The sequence below is a fragment of the Maniola jurtina genome, chromosome 20 (genome assembly GCF_905333055.1).
Source record: "Maniola jurtina chromosome 20, ilManJurt1.1, whole genome shotgun sequence".
Lineage (NCBI taxonomy): Eukaryota > Metazoa > Arthropoda > Insecta > Lepidoptera > Nymphalidae > Maniola > Maniola jurtina.
In genome coordinates this window covers 303,089-325,929 of record NC_060048.1, presented here as the reverse complement: position 1 = coordinate 325,929, position 22,841 = coordinate 303,089, and the positions used below count along the sequence as shown (strand labels likewise).

General features: G+C 36.1%; 2 protein-coding genes across 2 annotated transcripts; one reads left to right on the top strand and one right to left on the bottom strand.

Moving 5' to 3' along the window:
• Nucleotides 1-7,768: 7,768 nt before the first annotated feature.
• On the top strand, nucleotides 7,769-10,492 carry LOC123875937 (general odorant-binding protein 1-like). The gene is made up of 3 exons (XM_045922050.1): nucleotides 7,769-7,922; nucleotides 8,656-8,836; nucleotides 9,456-10,492. The coding sequence occupies exons 1-3, from the start codon at nucleotides 7,782-7,784 to the stop codon at nucleotides 9,635-9,637; spliced, it is 504 nt and encodes a 167-aa protein (XP_045778006.1). The 5' UTR covers nucleotides 7,769-7,781; the 3' UTR covers nucleotides 9,638-10,492.
• Nucleotides 10,493-12,940: 2,448 nt separating this feature from the next.
• Nucleotides 12,941-20,437, bottom strand: LOC123875813 (pheromone-binding protein-like). The gene is made up of 6 exons (XM_045921858.1): nucleotides 20,262-20,437; nucleotides 19,635-19,815; nucleotides 19,074-19,245; nucleotides 14,368-14,500; nucleotides 13,692-13,872; nucleotides 12,941-13,154 (listed from the first exon to the last, which is right to left on the bottom strand). The coding sequence occupies exons 1-6, from the start codon at nucleotides 20,391-20,393 to the stop codon at nucleotides 12,973-12,975; spliced, it is 981 nt and encodes a 326-aa protein (XP_045777814.1). The 5' UTR covers nucleotides 20,394-20,437; the 3' UTR covers nucleotides 12,941-12,972.
• Between the last annotated feature and the right edge of the window lie 2,404 nt (nucleotides 20,438-22,841).

Genomic DNA, 22,841 nt, shown 5'->3' with positions numbered 1-22,841 from the left:
GTTTTGACATAGCTTTTTTATTTTAGGATACTTCAACGAAATTAATTAAACACAGACATATTATTTTAATACCTATTATTATTATTTTGATACCTATATCTGTACATAAAATGTTAATAATAATGGATTAATTATTATTAGGTTATTTTAAATAATAATGAGCAAGTTTTCCATCAACGCCATCTAGCGGTATGTAGTTTAACCACGGTAGTAGTGGTAGTAGCACGGTATTGAACGTTTGGCCTATAGTGTAAGCATCCCATAAGAGATGGCACTACCAGTTCCTGAATAATCATGTAATTTATTCGTTGTTTAATTTTTAAAAGGGATTCAAAAGTTTCAAAAGGGTTTCAGCTTTCAAGTTTCAACACCAAACACTATCTAGTGTTTTTTAGGGTTCCGTGCCTCAAAAGGAAAAACGGAACCCTTATAGGAACACTTTGTTGTCTGTCTGTCTGTCCGTCCGTCTGTCGTGTCTGTCAAGAAAACCTATAGGGTACTTCCCGTTGACCTAGAATCATGAAATTTGGCAGGCAGGTAGGTCTTATAGCACAAGTAAAGGAATAAATCTGAAAACTGCAAATTTGTCGTTAAATCACAGAAAAAAAATAAAAATGTGTTTTAATTTACAAAGTTAGATAACTATACCAAGTGGGGAATCATATGAAAGGGCTTTACTTGTACGTCCTAAAACAGATTTTTATTTATTTTTAAGGATAATAATTTTGATTTATAAATAAGATGTATCAGTAAATCTTCTAAAATCACAAAAAGGCTGAGTAGGTAGCTCGAAGCAATTCTTCGCACATTTCAGTTTCATCGTTCGCACAATTATTTTGATTACTACTATAAGAACAAGCTTAGTGTAGAAATCAAACTGCAGTGCAGAGCTAATGCCTCGGAGTAAAAGTTGGCAATAACTCATGCATCCACATCCACCATCAGTGGATAATTACGTGGCTGGTGATCATAAATCATCGCTATCGGCCCGCGTGTTCAATGCGAACGAATTATTCGCTGTTATAAACTGCACTGCTTTAATTAGAGACAGTAAATACGCCGATGTATACCTGCGCAGAACTTAGTTCACAAGTGTAAATCAAAAATTTATAACACCAATGACAAGTGAAGGTTACAGTAACTAGAAAAGAGCTGATAACTTTCAAACGGCTGAACCGATTTTCTTGGATGATAGCTAAGAACACTCTCAATCAAGCCACCTTTCAAACAAAAAAAAACTAAATTAAAATCGGTTCTTTAGTTTAGGAGCTACAATGCCACAGACAGATACACAGATACACAGATACCCACGTCAAACTTATAACACCCCTCTTTTTGGATCGGGGGTTAAAAACCGTCGAAAATATTTATTATCAAAATGAAATAAAGTGGAGAATTAAAATCCGACTGCGATCGTCTTAATAAACGTTGAAATATTAGAGTAAAATTGTTTTTCTGTCGCTTGGTATATTTTAATGTTGTTGTACATTTATATTCGGAGCTCAAAATTTTCTCGTCTTTTATTTGGTATTCTACATCGATGCAATAGCAAAAAAAAAATTTTGACCACTTTTTTTAAATGGAACGTCCGTTAGGCCATTCGTTTTTTCATTTAAAATATAGCCTCTGTCACCCGGACCTTTACAACGAATCAATTGACACCTCATTCATCAAAATCCTCCCAGTAGTTTAGGCGCTACGGTGGAACACGCATAATCTGGATACAAACATACATACATACATACACCCAAAGACTGCTAAAATCATAACCCTTCCTTTCGGCTTTGCCGCAGTCGGGTAAAAATTAAACACTCATTGTAAAGTATAAAGTAGATATAGCTGATAGTATTTGTCTGTTAGTGTTAAGAGGGCTCTCTCCGTCACTCGTTTCATACAATCGTAGTTCCAATTTCATTTGAATATTAAGCAACCAAAGTCCATGAAATTTTGCAGACATATTCTAGAAACTAATATCTATGTCTGTGGTTTTCCAGATTTCTGTTAAAATATTCGGTTTCAAAGTTACGCGGTCTTAAAAATTTACATACAAATCTTTGAGCCCCTGTAATTTTAAAACTACATATTTTTAGAAAAATCTAAAACACCACAGACACAGATATTAGTTTCTAGAATATGTCTGCAAAATTTCATGGACTTTGGTTGCTTAATATTCAAATGAAATTGGAACCACGATTATATGAAACGAGTGACGGAGAGAGCCCTGTTAAAACTAAAGTGAAAGCTTACGAAAGCTTTCTAAGCTGAAATCTCAAATCCACATTTTGAATCCTATCGTCAGACAAAACGTTCCACAAATCCCGTGCAATGTCCGTTTCTAGGGACCGGGTGAGACATTAGAAATGCCCCTAAATCCTAATGGCTATTGGAGATAACGCGCCTTAAGATGTTATGGCTACTTCGAGATTGGGGTCACAGAGATAGGAAGCTAGCTAAAATGTCTTTTAGATAACGCACGCTATCAAACTCAAACCCAAAACATTTATTCAAAGTAGGTATCATTGTTACACATTTTAATCGTCAATTGATGAATTTGTAAAATAAAGATGTAATGGTGATAATTTATTAAGTAATTTTTTTGAATTTATAAAGTTACGAGGGTTCCAAACGCGCCCAATTCTGAGAAGAGCCCTCAACAAACTCAGCCGGGTATTCTTTTTGACGTGACAACGTCTTAACTCTTATTATTCGATAGAGCCGGCTGCACGTACGAAAAACATGACTCATGCGGCGTTACCTCGCTCTGAGGCGTTCCATGTAAGGCTTGAAGTGCAAGCGAGAGCGCGGAACGAGCGACAAAGAAGCACAATCGGCCTTTGTTGTCACATTCAACTATCGTCAGTAAACCGACTTTACAGACAACCAATTTTTTTTTTAATCATCACCATTTTACAAAATAACTTATAGTTATTAGAACTATCAAAGCTGTTTGGCAACTCATTTCCAAGCTTTCGTATCATTTAAATCTTTGAATACCTAGGTAAATTAAATACATAATTCTTTACATTGTAATAGGATATTTCAATCAGTTTACGTTTTATGAAAACTGATACCCTATATATGTATCTGTTCAGGCATTTGGAAGTTGTGATGGAATAAAAAGCTCACACATAGGTAAGTAGTGGTTGTAGACATTACACTCCTTTTTTGGGTAGTAAGTAATTACTAATTATACAAAAATCAGCTGTACGACTTCCTGATTCTATCACACTACTTCATACTATCACACTAATATTATAAAGGCGAAAGTTTGTGTGTATGTGTGTGTGTGTGTGTATGTTTGTTACTCCTTCACGCAAAAACTACAGAACGGATTAGACTGAAAAGAATGGAGATAGATAATATCCAGGATTAGCACATAGGCTACTACTTTTTATCCCGGAAAATCAAAGAGTTCCCACGGGATTTCGAAAAACCTAAATCCACGACGAAGTCGCGGGCATTATCTAGTCTAAGATATTCGTAGGTCTGTAGTGTCGTGTTAGGGTCAGTTAGACAAATCAGCGGCGATCAGTCAGCGGCGGGATAAGGCGCCGTTACACGCAGCTGTCGCCGTTCCCGGGAGACGGGCTAAGCCCGGGATTGCGCAGGTACAACTGGTATAAGACCGCCTTAGGGTTTTATTGAAATGTAAAGTCCTATTTAGGCAAGTCTTTTAAATTAATTCATGATTAAATACATTATACGCAGAAATTCCTATTCACCATTAGATAAAATTATTAATTGCACTAAAAGAAAACAAAAGGGTGATGATTACCTTTAATTTTACTATTGACCAAAATACAATGTTGAGGAAAGAAAAACTATAAAAGCCAATCACAACTATTGCGATATACCTACTTAGTAATGTGATAATCACAGCTTTTAATCTATTTCGCAGATTTATATTGGCACCTTATTAACTTACTTTCTTGTAGATAATGGTAGATTCTTCATTCTACGGCTTACCTGAAATGATAGAAAAGTATGGTTACTAATTAATACAAATACCACAGCAAATCCTACTTAATATTATAAACGCAAAAGTTTGCATGTATGGATGGATGTATGGATCTTTGTTACTCTTTCAGGCAAAAACTACTGGACGGATTTGGCTGAAATTTGGAATGAAAATAGATTATACCTTGGATTAACAAATATGCTCCTGTTTATCCCGGAAAATCAATGAATTCCCACGGGATTTTTAAAAACCTATATCTACGGGAACGAAGTCGCGGGCATCAGTTAGTAAAATAATATTTACGAAATTCCATATCAATGTAAGTATGAATTTTAAACTTGTCTATTACAGTCAATCAAAATCTGAAATTATTATTTAAATAATATGCTAAGCGAATAATGTCGCTAGTGTGTAAGTAGCCTAAATGCTGAGTATTGGCGGAATGCCAAGCGTGATCCACTGATTCGTCGGAGCGATTTATGGCTGGCTGAAGCTGTCCGCTTGCGTCTGGCTTTCATTTTAAGCTATTTAATCGTGCCTACTATGCAATTCAAAAATTTTACTAAAAATAATGGAGAAAGAGCCAGCGCGTGCCAGACCTTCGTTATTTTATAAAAGCTAAAAGTTTCGCTGCGTACTGTGCCGAACACAGGGGAAAACGATCAGCGACTATAAAGTTTGGATCATAGTGGCAGATAATAGCTAACAAAGATGTAAAAAAAATTATGTCAAAATAATATAAAGTCTAAATTTTTTAATATTTTCTTCGGAGTCATGCATTTCCAGAAAGTATGGTGGCAACCCCTTAGGCTGCCAGACACCCTTAGGCTCTTTAGTCTATCAGCCATTGACTGCAATCACACCTGGTGGTAAGTTATGATGCAGCCTTACCTAAGCGCGCTTACCTAGAAGATTTTCCGTTGGTATTTGATTGATACGTAGATTGATGTAGATTTTCCGTAATCGAGCAGCTGGCTGCAGAGGGAATAAGAAATTATTCCCTATGTAGCAAAAATTTGAATTAGCCCTTGACTGCAATCTCACCTGGTGGTAAGTGATGATGCAGTCTAAGATGAAAGCGCGCTAACCTGGAAGGGGTATGGCAGTTTTTTATTAAACCCTTTGGTTTCTACACGGCATCGTACCTTAACTCTAAATCAACTGACGGGACGGCTTTGCCAGTAAGGTATACCACGTGGTAACTAGCCACGGCCGAAGCCTCCCACCAGAGCAAGAAATTAAACTTGTCTAATTGTCAGTTGTTGTGCTAATCATCGTCGTATATTTGGGGGTTAGCGTGACAAATGTGACATGTCGCATCTAATGAAGAGTAATCCATACCCTCGCGACAAGCGCAACATACACTTCGCATGATACCGAGTGCGTTTCCATTCTCAGGAATATTCCGACAGTTTATACGATTGTATGGACGAGACGTTACTTTGCAAAGATTTAAAATAAAATAAAATTTATTTATTTCACGATTGTATTTATTTCATGTATGACAGCATACAAGGTGTAACCAGAACACTAGCAAAAACTTAGGGTTATAATAATTATAGTATATAAAAGCAATACAATGCTATTACCCTTTTGCCTTATTTTGTATTCAAACCCGCAATGTATGGCGTGCAAAGCTTGGGTCAATGTTCCACCTACGACGCGGAGATTGACCCCGAGTGACCTATTTACGTAACTTTCGATGACCTCTAGCGCCAGTAAGATGTTTTATTTGCAATACATTGTGAACTTTAAAAAAAAAATTTGTCGCGTTTTTTTTTTGGTGGTGCCTTATCAGTAATCATCAGTATTATCATCAGTCTTCGTTTTTGCTAGCATTCTGGTTACACCCTGTATATCGAAATCTCCTTTTTTTGTTGATGCGCGAGACATTGGCATATTATTATAAATTGAATCCTTGAAAAGAGGTACCGCCGAGTTTCTTGCTGGTTCTTCTCGGTAGGAACGGCATTCCGAACCAGCGGTAGATTATTTTGACAATTCTGAAGCACTTGTAAAAGTTTAATTGAATAAAAATATTTTGAATTGAATTGAATTGAAAATGTGCAAATGGACCCGCGCCCGGAGGGTTTGAACCTCCCCGTAACCTCCTGGTTATTTGACTTAATGCCGCTCTAAACACAATGTCGTGTCGGCTGCACACACGCAATTAGCTTAACTAAGCTTTTAACTTCTTTATACGCGCTAATTGGGAGGCTCGTCTGGTTAAGAGATATGGGTTAACTTTGAGTTCATTTTACCATTTTTAGGGTTCCGTACCTCAAAAATAAAATCATTCGAGGTAAAAATACAGCAATATATTATCGGCAACACAGGGTACTAAGATCTCTTCCTCCATAACCTTGTAACATGCGGATGTGTGCAATCAAAAACCTCAATGAAAAGGTGCTTTTTACTGGTTGCTAATGCCTTCCCAATCCGATCCATCGATCGAAAAGTTTGTATCAAACAGACAAATAAACAAACAGACCGATAAGAAAACGAATTAATAAAACAGTTTTAACAAGTGTAAATTAAAAATTTATAACACCCCCGACAAGTGAAGGTTACAGTAACTAGAAAAGAGCTGATAACTTTTAAACGGCTAAACTGATTTTCTTAGATTATAGCTAAGAAGTAAGAACACTCTCGATCGAGCTACCTTTCAAACAAAAAAAAAACTAAATTTAAATCGGTTCATTAGTTTAAGCGCTACGATGCCACAGACAGATACACAGATACACACGTCAAACTTATAACACCCCTCTTTTTGGGTCGGGGGTTAAAAATTACCGAAAATCGTTAATTTGTAGTTACACTATCATCTCGATTGCTTAATATTTATAATTTTTTTTTAAATAAATTTCCAAATAATTATACGCTACAATCACACGTTGAAATGCTAATTCATACTCATAATTTTTAATCTCAGATCCAATTAAACGTTAAATACCACATAGATTCATTTCAATTGCTCCTTACATCCATCATACCGCAGACTACCGATTAAAGACAATTGACTCTCGATCATAACGCCTTGAATAATTACTGTGCATCCCAGACATAATATCCGGTCGCTCAGGTTCTATATGGACGTTAATTGCTGAAAATTAAAGTATGATAAAGTGTGGTTATGTTTTAGAGTTCGGGAAACTGAATAACGATTTTGGCAGACGATTTCTGTTACAAAATCCTATTGAGTTAGACATTGTTTACACTGCACACTGAAAAATTAAACTTATCTATTAAATTTAAGCATTACCAGAAATGGCAAATTAAAGTCCAGAATTGAGCATTACCAATTTAAAAATTGATACCAAAATCAAATAATTTTTAATGTAATCATTGTACACTTTTGATTATCAAATTGTGGAATTCGTAAGATAATAATGGCATGGTGATAATAAATTATTACGAAAACTTAAAACTATAGCTACGAGGGTTCCAAACGCGCTCAGGTCTGAAATAGATAGACAAGTTAAAAAAAAATTTAGTAATCCTACTTTTAACATGGCAGATTGAATACTATTATTCTGAATCGAATCTTTGAAAAAAGTAACCGCCGAGTTTCTTGCTGATTCTCTGCGGTAGGAACGGCATTCCGAACCAGTGGTAGATGCATCAAAATCATGCACCTACTATAAAAGTGTATTTGAATATCCAGTCTTTATATTTCTGTGTCCAGCAGTGGAAGCTTACAGGCTGATTGATAGATTAAAAAAATATGTACAGAACCATTACTCTGACAGAAATTTCAAGCTTCATCTTTGCCTCAAAATGTATATAAAATGGCATGCAGTTATATTTCAACAGAAACGACAAAATGGCGTGGAAGAGTAGGTGGCGTTTCCTCGCTTTGGCCATTCTTGTGATTTGCCAAGCTCCTAGAGTAAGAGCTTCAAAGGAAGTTATGAAGAAGTTGGCCACAGGCTTTTCTAAAGCTTTGGATGACTGTAAGAAAGAGGTAAGTTTTCATATTGTGTGAATTTGCGACTTCATTATTAAGGTATAGGGTATTTCCTACCCAAAGGGTGCCTATGGGACCTCATTACTAAGCCTCCGCTGTCCATCCGTCCATCTGTCCGTCCGTCTGTCTGGCTGCCTGTCAACGAGCTGTATCTCATGAACCGAAGTAAGTAGAGAACTGAAATTTTCACGGAGTGTGTATTTATACACACTCTATGAAAAAAAAAATGGCCACCATGTAAATAAAAAAGTTTGAAAGGTTAAAGTTAGATATGATTTTTATCTTGTACGATGGTACAGAACTATTCGTGTCCGAGTCCGACTCGCACTTGACCTGTTTTTGTAGTTTAGGAATGAGTCACACAGACTTTTATATCCGACATCCACGTTTTTTTCCTAAGAAGATGAATTTTCAAAAAATCTTTCGTAGTGCTCTTCTCACCTGCGTATAACAATGTACCTCCTTACAAATTTTCATGCTTTTTTAGGGTCATCCGGTTTAAGTTGTGCGTTGCCTGATAGTCAGTTGAAAGAATGTTTTATTCAGCAACGTAAAATAAGTCTTATCCGAGCGTATATTGATATTTTGGCAAGTTTTCAATACATAAAATTATAACCCTTCCTTTTGGCTTTGCCGCAGTCGGGGAAAAAACTGTCATCACGCCCAATTTATTCCTAAGTTAAACGTCACTCGACCTTGATGAAATCGGCACTAAGTGATTATGTTACAGTTAGGGCTGGGTGAGCACATCATGCAAGACTTCTACAACTACTGGAAGGAAGACTACGAGCTGCTGAACAGGGACACAGGCTGCGCCATCATGTGCATGGCCACCAAGTTCGACCTCATCTCCGAGGACATGAGCCTGCATCACAAGAACGCACATGAGTTCGCCAAGACACATGGTGCTGGTAAGTTAACCAATCACCATCATCATCAATCAACGCCAACCCACTACTGAAAACGGGGTTTCTCTCAGAATGAGAAGGGCTTAGGTCATAATCTACCACGCTGGCCAAGCACGGGTTGGCCAGTCCAAGACTAGTCAAAAGGCTTGTACACAGATTTTTATTTTAGTATGATTTTTTTAACTATAATAATATAAGCTTTTGTTGATTGAAATCACACCAAAAAGGAGAAGATGCTGCCTGAGGTTCAACGCGCCTGCCCAGGTGTCTATTCACTTTTGAAGGTACCAGAAAGCTAGCAGTGTGTATAAGAAACGAGGAAGCAAATCGCTTCGTGCGAGTCCGTGGGATTTCGACTATGTAGGGGTACAGAGTACAGACCTTGGTGATGCCTCGCGGTTCAATAGTAAATAGGCGAGGTCGAGGTCCAGGACTACTAGGTCAATAGTTATATCGGACCACAGCCCTCTAGTGGTGTGTTGTGATTTAAATGTTATAAGACAAATAAACTACCAATAAATATTATGGAACGTAGTATATGGAAAACGTAGTATGGGGAGAGAGAACCTTAAGAGCACATAGATGCATATTATAAGAAGTGTAACATACAATTATATTCCAGATGACGATTTGGCTCAACAGCTGGTAACAATGCTTCACGAGTGCGAAAAGTCCTACAGCGATATTTCAGACGGGTGCATGAAGACCCTGGAGATATCCAAGTGCTTCCGGACGAAGATTCACAACCTGAAGTGGGCGCCCTCGATGGAAGAGATCCTCGAGGAGTTGATGACTGAGGTTTAAAATCATCACCAGGAAGTAAATTGGAGGTGATATCATGACGATTCCTTTATTGATAACTACTTAACTGCGGTCTAGAAGAAGGAAAACCTTTTATTTTGCAAAAAATCATCAAATTTTACAGTATTACATTATTAAAGTTTAAACAAGTAAGTTTTAAAAACCCCGACTGCATTTTTCAAACCACATAAAGAGTATGAAACCCGCCATTTTTTTTATGTAACCAGTAATACTCGCGCCATCAACACGAATTTAAACAAGTTATTTATCAAAATCGGTTAAGCCTTTGAGTAGTCACAAGCTGACATAGGAACGGACATACATACAAAAGGATCTAATACATAACCCTCGTTTTTGGCTTCACCGCAGTCGGTCAAAAATACAAAACTATAAAGTTTAAAACAACTGATTGGCACTTTGGTGATTGAGTAGGTACATTTTGCGTAAACCACTGCGATATTGTTCTAAAATCTTAAAATATCTTTAATTAAGTACGAAAATTGAAAATCTATGAACTATAAATGAAATTATATTATCTCAGAAATTGAAATAAGCTAATTTGACCAATTTTTATAAACATAATTGTAAAGTTATATTGGTCTTATAAATCATCTTAGATTTATTCTTATAAAATGGTACATACGGGTTTTGGTACAGCTTAATGAGTAATTAAGGTTTATGATATTGCCTCCAATTACCAAAATAATAAAATTAAATGCGACGACTTGCTAAATGTTTAATGGATTTTCGAAATATATTATTACGCTTCTCCCAATTACTTGTCAGTTAGTATTTAAGTTGTTTAATCCTCGTTTAAATTTTAAGTGGTGTGGAAGTACCTATGTTAATAAATAAATTATGAAGCAAATGACTATTATTTAACTTTATACCATTTCATTTCATCCCTTGTGCTATAAGATATTGGTATCTGTCTTTCATGATTTTAGGTCAACGGGAAATACTCTGTAGGTTTTCATTGATGATTCCCCCGCAGACACAATAGACAGACAGACAGACAGACAACGAAGTGATCCTCCTGTTAGAAGAGGAAAAGCGGGGACCCTGAGGAACAAGTTCTGCAAACTTATTCAGGGCTTTTGTACAATTTGTAAAAAGACCAATTTTACGAACAAATAGTTCATTAAACCATTTACTCATTAAAAATCATTAAGTCATTTATTTATCCTATAAGGGTTGAGGGTTCCTTTTTTCCTTTTGAGGTACCGAACCTCTGGCTTGAAGCGCGTTTGCCTACAAGATGCCTATTTCCTCTTGTCTTGAAAGTATTTGCTGTTCATTTTTATTTAAACAGTAAAAAATAACAAAGGCAGCAGACGTTGCGATATCTCAGCATCCCAATCCCCGACAATAGATCGTTACGTCTCGTACAGCGACGTTTATCCGAACAGCACCTGTGTCTTCTCTAAGATGTTTGCCTTTATTGTTTACTCTACCCTCATCCTTACGTGACCCGGGAGCCAAATCTGATGGGACGCTTTTCTAACTTAACGTCTTCTATGACACTGCCAGATGTGTATGGCTTCCGGATAGAACCCGAATAAACTGGATGACTAAATTTGCAACATAAAAGCATAAAAGATCGTAATAAACGTTTGACGTAATTTGACGTACTTTTTTTGTTAAATCGATAATTTAAAAAGTAAGCAAACTTAAAACTAATAGTAGACGTAGTAGACGTGGATTTTACGAATTTCGGAAGATGCTCTATTCCTAAGAAATAATTTATTTTTTACATTGCCATCATCCGAATTGAGAAACTTCTCATTTTACTTTGTTTAACTGGGAACTTGTTACGTAGGTGTTTTCAGAACAAAGATTTCTGAGATCACACCAGAATACGTAATACGTACTACTTAGTATGAATACATCTTATTATATGTAATACATATTTTACAAGTGTAAATTAAAAATTTATAACACCCCCGACAAGTGAAGGTTATTATAGTAACTAGAAAAGAGCTGATAACTTTCAAACGGCTGAACCGATTTTCTTGGATTATAGCTAAGAACACTCTCGATCAAGCCACCTTTCAAACGAAAAAACTAAGTTAAAATCGGTTCATTAGTTTAGGCGCTAAGGTGCCACAGACAGATACATAGATACACAGACACACAGACACACAGATACACACGTCAAACTTATAACACCCCTCTTTTTGGGTCGGGGGTTAAAAAGAAATAGAAGGACAAAAAATGGATGTACCAAAAGCTTTCTTTTCAACCCCCTACCCAAAAAGAGGGGTGTTATAAGTTTGACGTGTGTATCTGTGTATCTGACTGTGGCATCGTAGCCCCTAAACTAATGAACCGATTTTAATTATGTTTTTTTTGTTTGAAAGGTGGCTTGATTGAGAGTGTTCTTAGCTATCATCCAAGAAAATCGGTTCAGCCGTTTGAAAGTTATCAGCTCTTTTCTAGTAATTGTAACCGTCACTTGTCAGGGGTGTTATAAATTTTTAATTTACACTTGTCTTTCATGAAATGATATAATACACATTTTAATTGAAGCTAGAACAATCATCAGCACTACACCATGAGGTTAGAACAGTAATTAACTGTGCTCCAGACAGAACAATCGTTGTTCTGGCCTAGCTTCATACAAGGCTCCCTAATTGCGGTTCGATGTTGGATATAGGACCGTAAATCCGTGAGGATCGAACCAGGATCGGAGGCAAGGCATTGTCGCACTAGATTTATGGTGGGTTAGCCACGTCAGTAACTTACGGCAGGATTAGCACTACTACTTGTGTTAGAACACGGCGTTAAGGCCCATGATGATACAATTTGAATAGAATTGGGATGATGACTATGTCAAAAATAAATTATTTCTTACGAACTATTAAATAGAGGGTCTATCGTATCGTCTACGTCTGATATTAGTTTTAAGTTTCGCATCAAAGAATTTACTGATAAAATAAAATATTTGCGATACATAATACATACCAAAAAATTTGCTTTGGCTGAAAGAAAACATCGTAGATCCTTAAAGTTCTCAAAGATTCAACTTATGAAACCTGCCATCTGTAGTATCGTTCTGAGCGGAAACCCATGCTTAGTAGTGGGCCAGCGACGGGTTGAGATGGTAATGACGATGATGATTCAAAGGAACAATAGGTACCCAGTAATATTATAATGGATAAAAATCCCGTAATACAAAATATGATTTTTTTCAAATTATTTAATACATTTATTAATGGAATAACATAATAATTAAAGATTACAATAATTAATAGCTCATTTTTTTTTATTAAACTCAAGCTTTGGGCGTTTCATATCAGATCTCTCTATCGTTATTTGGTCTATAACAATTTGGTGAGTTATATCTCAGTAAGTACTTCTGTGATGATGACGTCCATTTTAGGGGCCCAGTTGATCTCATGCATGGCGTCCTTGAAGCACTTGGCCGTCTCGAGGGCTCGGAGACACGGGTCCTCTTCCGCGTCCACCTTTTGTTCACACTCGTGCACTGTGGCCACTAGTTTGGATGCCATTTCGTTAGCTAAAACAAACAGAGACGTATCATGTAATTAATGCGCAATTCAAAATATAGCATGCTTCAACTTAAACAAAGCAAGATATTTTAAAGGCCTGAATGAAGAAGATGACATTTGAAGAAAAAGGATGTGGTCATTATATTTTTTATGCTAAAAAATGAAACAGTATAATTTCTCTGGAAATGAAACCTAATGGACGACATACCAGGCTATATAGTCTACGACCTTTGCCTTTCCTGAAGAGGATGAATTGGAATACTACTGAGACCTAATGGATACACGCACCTCTATCTTTTCAGAGCTATATTATGCGTTTGAAGCAATTTAAGATCAAATGATTTTAAAACACATGTAATGATGAAAGAAACCCGCATACTTGAGAGTGTTCCATAATGTTCTCTAAGGTATGTCTCCAGATCCGCACTTGGCCAAGGTGGTGGACTATGGCCTAAACCTTCCTCATCCTGAGGATTCATTAGTCATTAGGTTATGACTAAAATCAGATAAACCAAAAATACGACAGGTAACGGAAATCCCCTTACCAGCCCCATGGTTAAGAGCAAACTCCTGCGCGTTGCCATGGTGGAGCTTCCCACTAGAGTCGAGCAGGTTCAACTTCTTGCTCATACACACGATGGCACAGCCGGTGTCTCTGTGAAGCAGAGCGTGATCTTGCTTCCAGAAGTGGTACAAGTCGCCTAGCACATTGTCACCTAAATTCAGCTAAAATTAAAGAACATACAAGAAATCAAGTTAATCATCCAGTTCCAACTTATGTTTCCATTCCATTCCATCAGCCTGTATGCGTCCTTTCATCCAACATAGCCTATCAAGCCTTTATCTCATCGGGAAGTTTGTGCCGAACAGACAAACAAACAGACTGACAAGAAAGCGAGTTAATAAAAACGTGTTAAAAATGACTTCAGCAAGCCTTGCGAAACTTTGACGACAATCATTTGCGTTGCCTTCCTATTGGCTAAAAACACATTTTAGCAAACAAGGCATTATATACATTGAATCATGTCAACTATAACATGTCAACTTTGATAATTACAATAATCAAAAAAACAAAAGTACTGGAGAACTAGTAAATAAGTAAAGAAAGATATATATAAAAACAGAACCATAAAGAAATTTCATCTTCGTCAGTTGTATAATCTCATAATTAATTATTATTAATTATAAATTAATTTTCGTTATAAGAAAAATTTACGTTACCTCATGTTTACATTCATCCAAGACTCTCAAAAAACTTGTTGTAATACCTCTCATAGTTTCATTTGAATATATTTCGTTTACACTAATTGCAATCAGAAATATTGCTAAAAATGGAACAATTTTATTCATTTCTCTACCTTATCTTGTCTATTTCACCACAGATTTCAATTTACTTGACCTTTCGAGATACAAGTGATGTATTTTATAGGATTAGCGCTTTGATTTATTTATTGGATAATTGGAAGGTGTCACTTCAGAATACAATGTAACATGTAACGCTCATGTTCCGTTGTATCTGTAATTATTTTAATTGTAGCTTTGCTGTTCACTTCATTCAATGCATCGCTATTTTTCTCGTGTCATGCTCATGAATTGCCTTTATATCCAGCTATTAATTTGAGGTTATGTTCATTCATTGTTTAAACGTAATCAGTTTGACGTCTACCTTTCAACTGTAGGGGTGCTTTTGGCTCTACCTTGAAAACCTTGAAGTCTCCTGCATACCAAACAAAATGCCTATCAAACAAAGTAATTTCAAGAAATTAAGGGGGGAAAATATTTATTACTAGAATATTTTATAACTTCCAGCTCTTATGAAAATTGACACAAATCCGCAGAGGAACTCACAGTAAGTGAATAACTTTCAAAATGGTTGTTTAAGATTATAACAGGAAATAACAAAAATGCCATAATTTAATCTAAATGACGCTGAGTCAGTCCCTCGATACTGAGGATGTAATCTATCAAGAGCTGAGAATTAGCCTCACTGAGGAATAATTTGACAGATTTATTGCATAGTTAAAGATGGTTTTCTGATTACATAATCAGCTTTAAGTTAAATACATAAATTAAACATTTAAAAAGTATAGTTTTTCATTTGTGAAAATATGAAAGTTATAGAGAAGTAACTAATAGTCTGGTGTCCAGCCTCATTGCTGAACACCCTATCAAAAGCACTTTGATACTTTCAAAGCAGCTAAGAATCGATATGACGTATGCATCGAACCGTAATGTGTTAAATGGTATTAAAGACAGCACGTGCCATTTCTATTTTCCTTAAGTATTTGAAATTCTGTGGTTACATTGGATTCGATTTATTAGCAAGTTCATGGGAGTCGTGAAAGCAATTCATTTTATTAATTACCGGCGTAAGAACCACGCAGTGCCTATAAATTATACGTTGTTGATTTTATATTAATTAATGTATGCTCTTTTTTAAATGCATCTGCATAATTTGGATATTAAATCTTTTTTATTAATTTTAAGATCAGTATTTGATATATTCTTATCAGATTTATATTCTGTTGGTCAAATTAATTAATTTGTTGCTTATTTAGTACTAGCTGATGCCTGCGACTTCGTTCGCGTGGATGTAGGTTTTTTAAAATTCCCGTCGGAACTCTTTGATTTTCCGGGATAAAAAGTAGCCTATGTGCTAATCCAGAGTATAATCTATCTCCATTCTAAATTTCTGCCCAATCCATCCAGTAGTTTTTGCGTGAAGGAGTAACAAACATACACACACACACACACACACACACACACACATACAAACTTTCTCCTTTATAATATTAGTGTGAAGATATGTCTTTAAAACAGCTCATAGCTCATGTCCGCCATCGGTAGGAGAACCAAAGTTACTCACCAACTAAAGTTACAAAGCTCAACGGGTTGGCAAGCTAAAATGGTAGTGAGCTGAGCACATAGATAGACCTTAGGGTCCTAAGGTGCTAGAAGTACAACCTCGTACGGAAAGCGCAGCGTCGGAAGACCCCAACCAGCTGGCGGTCAAACGTCACCAAACAAATCATAGGGTGCCGATGCCTGGATGGTGGCGGGCGGCGTTAGATTGTAATATGTGGAACCTAAGACCTAAGTCTTAACCATTAAACTATAAGTGTTCCTAGAATTCACAAGCAACAAGTGTAAATTAAAAATTTATAACACCCCGACATGTGAAGGTTACAGTAACTAGAAAAGAGCTGATAACTTTCAAACGGCTGAACCGATTTTCTTGGATTATAGCTAAGAACACTCTCGATCAAGCCACCTTTCAAACAAAAAAAAACTAAATTAAAATCGGTTCATTAATTTAGGAGCTACGATGCTACAGACAGATACACAGATACACACCTAAAACTTATAACACCCCTCTTTTTGGGTCGGGGGTTAAGAAGAATTTTAATGTTGACCATTTGGCCGTTGTTTTGGTTCGCACGTCAGGATCGATTATTCAGCTCGTGCGAGTCGTGGAATCGATTTGTTTCGTTAATTACTCGCATCTGTTTGCGACTGCGTGCTAATTAATTAAGGCTGTTGTTGCTCTGAATGCACTTTTCTGCAATGCCTATTATTCTCTTTGATGCGTCAGTCGAGTGCATAACTTTAAATAGCCTTTAACTTAAATTACCTTTAAAATAAGCGAGCGGGTTCCAACTTAGATTAACAGAAGAAGTTAGTAAATCAATACGTCTGTAACACTAAAACTCGACTTGCCTGCCAAAACTCGAATTAAAAAGTTATAAAAAAGTTCATATTTGAAAATGGCGCCATACAGCCGCCATATTGAATTTTCGTTTCAAAAACTTATAAACCGTGTCGCTCAGGATAATTAGTAATGATTCGGGCGATACCTCATACTTCGTCCAAATCTTTTCAGACGTTCAGAAGTTATGCTGGAATAAAATAATACTCACATACATGAGCCCTGAAAATATCACACTCCTTTTTTGGACAGTCGAGTAAAATATACCTATGCGATCTTCTTGAACTAAAATTCAGTTTCGACCCCTAACTGGTCTAAAATACTACTCAACGCTTTTACAGCATATGCACCTATAAGTTTACACTTTAAGCACTACTTACTGTCTTTGAATTTAATGACATGTTGAAAATTCGTGACCAACTAGTCAGTCAAGTTACTAAGCACTTAAGTTCAAAAGTAGAGGCGTAGGTACCTACTTACCTTGCGATTGAATTATCAAATGGCAAAATGATGGTTTGATTATACACTTACAGCGCTAAGTGCACTTTGTAAGTAATCATTTTCTTGGGATTAGTGAAGGATTTGACGTGGACGCGTCACGACAGCTCTTACAATCCATGATAAAACTCCTATTAGATCAATAATCAAAATACCGGCCAAGTGCGAGTCAGACTCGCGCACCGAGGGTTCCGTACTCGGGTATATTTTCCGATATTTTGCACATTTTGAATTTACAAGTAAAGCCCTTTTATATGATACCCCACTTTGTATGGTTATCTTATTTTGAAAATTGAAATTGTCATTTGTTCATGAACACATTTTAATTTTTTTTGTGATGTAACTACAAAGTCACGGTTTTCAGATTTATTCCTTTACTTGTGCTATAAGACCTACCTACCTGCCAAATTTCATGATTTTAGGTCAACGGGAAGTACCATATAAGTATTCTTGACAGACACGACAGACGGACGGACGGACAGACAGACAGACAACAAAGTGATCCTATAAGGGTTCCTATTGAGATACGGAACTCTAAAAATATTAAGTCTATTGGTGGTATAGCAAATTATTATTTATCAAATAGTCTTAGTATAGCAGTAAAATGGACTTACGATTTAAAGAGGATGACGGGAAATGGCTAAATAATAAGGGTTAGTACAGGATGTGGTGGTGCCCTTTGGGAAAGGCCTATATTCAGCAGTGGGTGTACACAGTCTGAACTGATCATGATGTAGTAGTTTGAACCATAAATTATTTTCCGTATTTGATCTGCAGTACATAAAAACAATCATTTTATCAGTATGTTCTGAGTCATGATTGGACTATAACTCAGTGTGACTCTACACGTAGAATCTCAAGGTGCCAGTCAGTCAGTTTCTTCTTTAATAATGATTTAATCAAATTACCATTATTACTTTTCACAAGGATATCTTTAGAAACCATTCGTTTTTAGTGACTCGCTAATGGGACGTTTCTTATTCTTGTCTTATTAATATTAACAGTGTTATGTGCTTTTTATCTTTGATCGGTTAATTGTAGACGTCTACCTGTTTACAAAGTGGCGGTGTATATTAATTACTCACATCATAATTATCTTTGTATTAATTAATTGTTCTTGTCAGACGTGTGGTGTTCAAAAATATAGTGAAAATCATTTTAAAAGATATCTATATATAAATATAAGCTGCCGAATCTCAGCAAAATAAAACATAAGTACTTAATTTCAATTATTGCTTTATTGGATTAAAATAATTGAGTACAAAATCGGGGTCCATATTCTTGCAGTTAGTTGTCATGGTATTTGTTTGATATTAAACAAAAAAAAAAACTTAGATCTGTAAGTCATAATTACCTAAATATATTACTTTCTGTTATAACTTGTACCTTTCTATCAATTTAAAATAAAAAACCGGTCGAATTGAGAACCTACTCATTTTCGAAAGTCTGTTAAAAATAGTGTGACAAAATTGAAGAACTTAATTTCTAGGTTTTCAGAAAAGCTATTAAATGCTAGAAATTAATCTAATTTTATCACACTATTTTAATGCAATATAGGTAGGTACATACTGTAAAGAGAAAGTAATAGTTTTGCTAGCTTATTTAATTCTCAAAAGATAACTAAATAATAAAATCTAAGCAAATTGATGTAGATATTAACAGCAAATCAATATAAATGTTACAATGTCGATTATTATCTTTTGTTCCTGGGCTAGGTTAATACTTTTCAAGCACAGCTTCGATCATAGTGACCTCTGGCGCGATGCCCTCCTTCTTGCAGTTAGTTTTGAAGCACGCAGCGACCTTCACCACGCGGCTGCAGTCGTCTTCAATGTCATCGTACTGTTTCTCGCAGTTGTGGATCAGCTCTACCATCTTCTCTGATAGAAGTTCGCCTGAAAGTTTAGAACTTTTAATAACTCATTGTTTTGTTGTATTCGGAAAAAATAATTGCCTTTATTCAACAGTCCTCATTAATATTATTACCAAAAATATTTGGTAGTTTTTTTGAGTTGCCAAATATAGTGTTAACTTTGGCCGCTTTTGTTTTTAGGGTTCCGTACCTCAAAACGAAAAACGGAACCCTTATACTAACGGATCACTTTGTTTTCTGTCTGTCTGTCTGCCCCCGGACCCTACGCCCCCAAGGTCTCCACGCCAAAAGGTAAAAATATAAAGCTCCTATCGATGTTTTCATATTTGCGCCTCTTGACCCATCCTTAAGGTTTATGGGTGATTGAAAAATGAGTCCAAAGCTATTTAATGTAAGTTCCAATGAACCAACCACCAGGAAAGCTCTTCACATAGTCATGCATGTTCACATGGTGCATCCTGGCGTCGTCGTGCATGAGCGCAAACTTGTTGGACATGCAGATGAGCGCGCAGCCCAGCTCGCGGTGCACCACCTCGAACTCCTCGCTCCAGAAGTGTTGGAACTGCTCCAGGATCTCGGAGGAGAGGCCTGACTGCAGTTAAACCAATGGGACATGTTACATCTTGTGTCGTCGACATTCCATAGACAACACACCTAGTTTCTCCTTTCACCAAATATTGCCTGGTGAAGATCGCTCTGAGCAATAAAGCCGCCTTTGCATACAAATGGGGAGTGTGTGAAACTTAGGTATTTTGTCCGTAGCTTATTCCCACTAGGTGTACAATAATTACCATAGTTATTAACTTTAATCCAGAACAACGTAGACATCAAGAAATGAGTTCGTAATCCAATGTACTTGTAGACACCACCATAACTTTTTCGGATTACATTAGTGCATAGAACTTAGACTGCCTTTGAAGACTAATCGGGCAGTTTATTTTTGATATTAATCAATAAAATTATCAAAATTCGAGTCCATGCAATAATTGGAAATGATAATAATGGAATTTCAATGAATAAAATGTTAAACATTCTTACCTCTTCCCGACACTCCTCTAAAGCCTTACCGAAATGCGCGGTAACATGGCTCATGACCTCCGCAGTGCCACTCGCTGGTGTGGACACAGCAGATATGACCACCAACACCACTATATACCAATATGACGCCATGTTGCCACCTAACGCTTTCTCAAAGTGAGACCCGCATCAAAATCCCTTTATTATATCTAAGAAATATTTTTTCAAATCCCACATTACGTATTATTAACCTCCATTAACAGATCAATGATTTTTGAACTTTATTTGAATGGATCAAGAATTGAATTTAGAAGTTAATGTATCTAGTTGTTACTAAGTGATGACATCCGTTGTACAAGTAATTCTAGGTTTGTTGCATTAGATTCCGCTTCGTTAAGTCTTGAAGTGTAGATATTTGCTATAAGATCACTTGAAGGTCTCTATATTATACGGTGGTACTAATGCAATACTCTCTAATTGTATAATAAGTAGGTACGTGAACTTTTTGAAAATTTCCACATTCGTCCAATAATAATAGGTACCAATAATGTCTGGCGATATGTTACTGAGAAAGCAGTGAGAAATTTAGTACACTAATTCGAATACCAGTTTCCTTTTTTTTTGTTGTCTCCAATCACTTATACTGCTTATAACTATATTATAAATTAATAAATGTAAATTAAATATTTGAAAAGAGTAACCGCCGAGTTTCTTGTTGGTTCTTTTTGAAAGTGCGGGCATAGCCTGAAATCGTTGGTAGGTATATTATTTTTGATTATTTGGATAAGAAAATCTTACTATGTATTTCTATTACAATAATCTGTACATATAAAAGGATAAATAAAAGTAGGTGTTTAAATACTTCACTTCCTCGGCCATTCTGTACAATTTGTTGATAAGTTACTTAGCAACTCTTTAATAAATAACAACGTTTCTAAGCAACTTATCTACGATTATGGATGGATTGATTTTAATATTAATTTTAGGGGTAAGTGTTGATTATGGAATTCCACAAAGATAATTCTACGCTTGCTGACTCATCTGGATATTAGAATTTTTCAATGGAAAAATATGTTGGGAGAAAAATTGAAAACTAAATCTGTGCTCCAATATGAGGGAAGCAGGCAATGAGTAATCGTGTGTTGCCATTTCCCTATTCCCCCATTCCCGTCACGTAGTGTTGCCAGGGGAGAAATAAATATTTTCCACCAAAATCGCGATCTATTTATATGTAAATTTTTACATTTTTCCGTGCGATGGAGTCGTGTATGTTTGTCGCGTTCGGTTTTATTGTTTCGGAGATAATGGGGGACGCAGGTGTGCGCTGAGCACGGGAGATATCAAATAAACTCCATGTATTCAACTAAATATTGTCACCTTTCTATTGTTTACATGTTTGAGCTTGCTATTTCACATTGTATTGTTAGTATATCTTGCCTAAATTCATACTAATATTATAAATGCAAAAGTGTATCTGTCTGTCTGGCCTTATGTCTGTCAGTCTGCTAGCCTTTCACGGCCCAACAGAATGGCCGATTTTGATGTTTGGTACAGAGTTAGCTAACCTCCCGGGGACGGACATAGGAAGACTACTTTAAAGAGTTCCTATGGGATTCTTAAAAGCCTATATCTACGCTTACCCGATTTATAGGAAAGTTAAAGAGGTAGTTTGCGTCCTGGAAATTGACATAGGTGACTTTTATCCCGGAAAATTAAATAGTTCCCACGGTATTTAAAAAAATCTAAATCCACACGGACGAAAACATCATCTAGGTTTTTTATAAAACGCCATCATGAAAAACGTGTTATTTCTACATGGCTTAGTTATTATTTCTTGCACCTATATCTTTTGCTTTCATTACCATCATTTCAACACTGATAGTGATAGGCAAGGCAGGTAATATTTTTGCGAAACATCAATTTTGAAATTGAAAAAGTTTTCCTTTGATATATCGTGTGTCTGGATCCGTTAAATATTATTTTCGTAGGGATTTGTATCATCAATCACGTACCTATATAATATTAATACATATTATACCTAGTTATCCGCTTGTACGCTCGCGTGCCAACAATTCGTCACAGTAACGACCCAGGTATGACAGCACCTTGGGTCTCAAGAAAAATGAAAGCTTTCTGATAAAAGCTATCATTATAGAATAGAAAAGAATATTGTTAGGGTTCCGTACCTCAACAGGAAAAAGAAACTCTTTTAGAATCATTTCGTTATCTGTCTGTCTGTCTGTCGTGTCTGTCAAGAAAACCTATAGGGTATTTCCCATTGAGCTATAATCATGAAAGGCAGGTGGGTAGGTCTTATAGCACAAGTAAAGGAAAAACTCCGAGAACCAGACACTCTTACATCTCAAAAAAATATTAAAGTGTTCAGGCACAAATAAATATATTTATTATTAGTATTTGTCTCTTGTTTAACGTAAAATTTTCAAAAATTCAGACCGAATAAAACCGAGGTTGGGTCAACAGCTAAACCGACTCTATCCACCAGATAGAGAGAGAAAAGCCAGTATAGAGCTCTCTGAGTTTTTGACTGTCATTAGTATGAGATTACGTAACAGACAGAGCGTATAGTAGTCTATTAAGAAT

What these genes read in the sequence shown, in the direction of transcription:
- LOC123875937 (XM_045922050.1), top strand. Translation starts at nt 7,782, where the DNA reads ATGGCGTGGAAGAGTAGGTGGCGTTTCCTCGCTTTGGCCATTCTTGTG. An exon ending in TGGATGACTGTAAGAAAGAG is followed by an intron (nt 7,923 to 8,655) that starts GTAAGTTTTCAT and finishes ATTATGTTACAG; the next exon opens with TTAGGGCTGGGTGAGCACAT. An exon ending in CGCCAAGACACATGGTGCTG is followed by an intron (nt 8,837 to 9,455) that starts GTAAGTTAACCA and finishes ATTATATTCCAG; the next exon opens with ATGACGATTTGGCTCAACAG.
- LOC123875813 (XM_045921858.1), bottom strand. Translation starts at nt 20,393, where the DNA reads ATGGCGTCATATTGGTATATAGTGGTGTTGGTGGTCATATCTGCTGTG. An exon ending in TAGAGGAGTGTCGGGAAGAG is followed by an intron (nt 19,816 to 20,261) that starts GTAAGAATGTTT and finishes GTTTAACTGCAG; the next exon opens with TCAGGCCTCTCCTCCGAGAT. An exon ending in ATCGAAGCTGTGCTTGAAAA is followed by an intron (nt 14,501 to 19,073) that starts GTATTAACCTAG and finishes AAGATAAGGTAG; the next exon opens with AGAAATGAATAAAATTGTTC.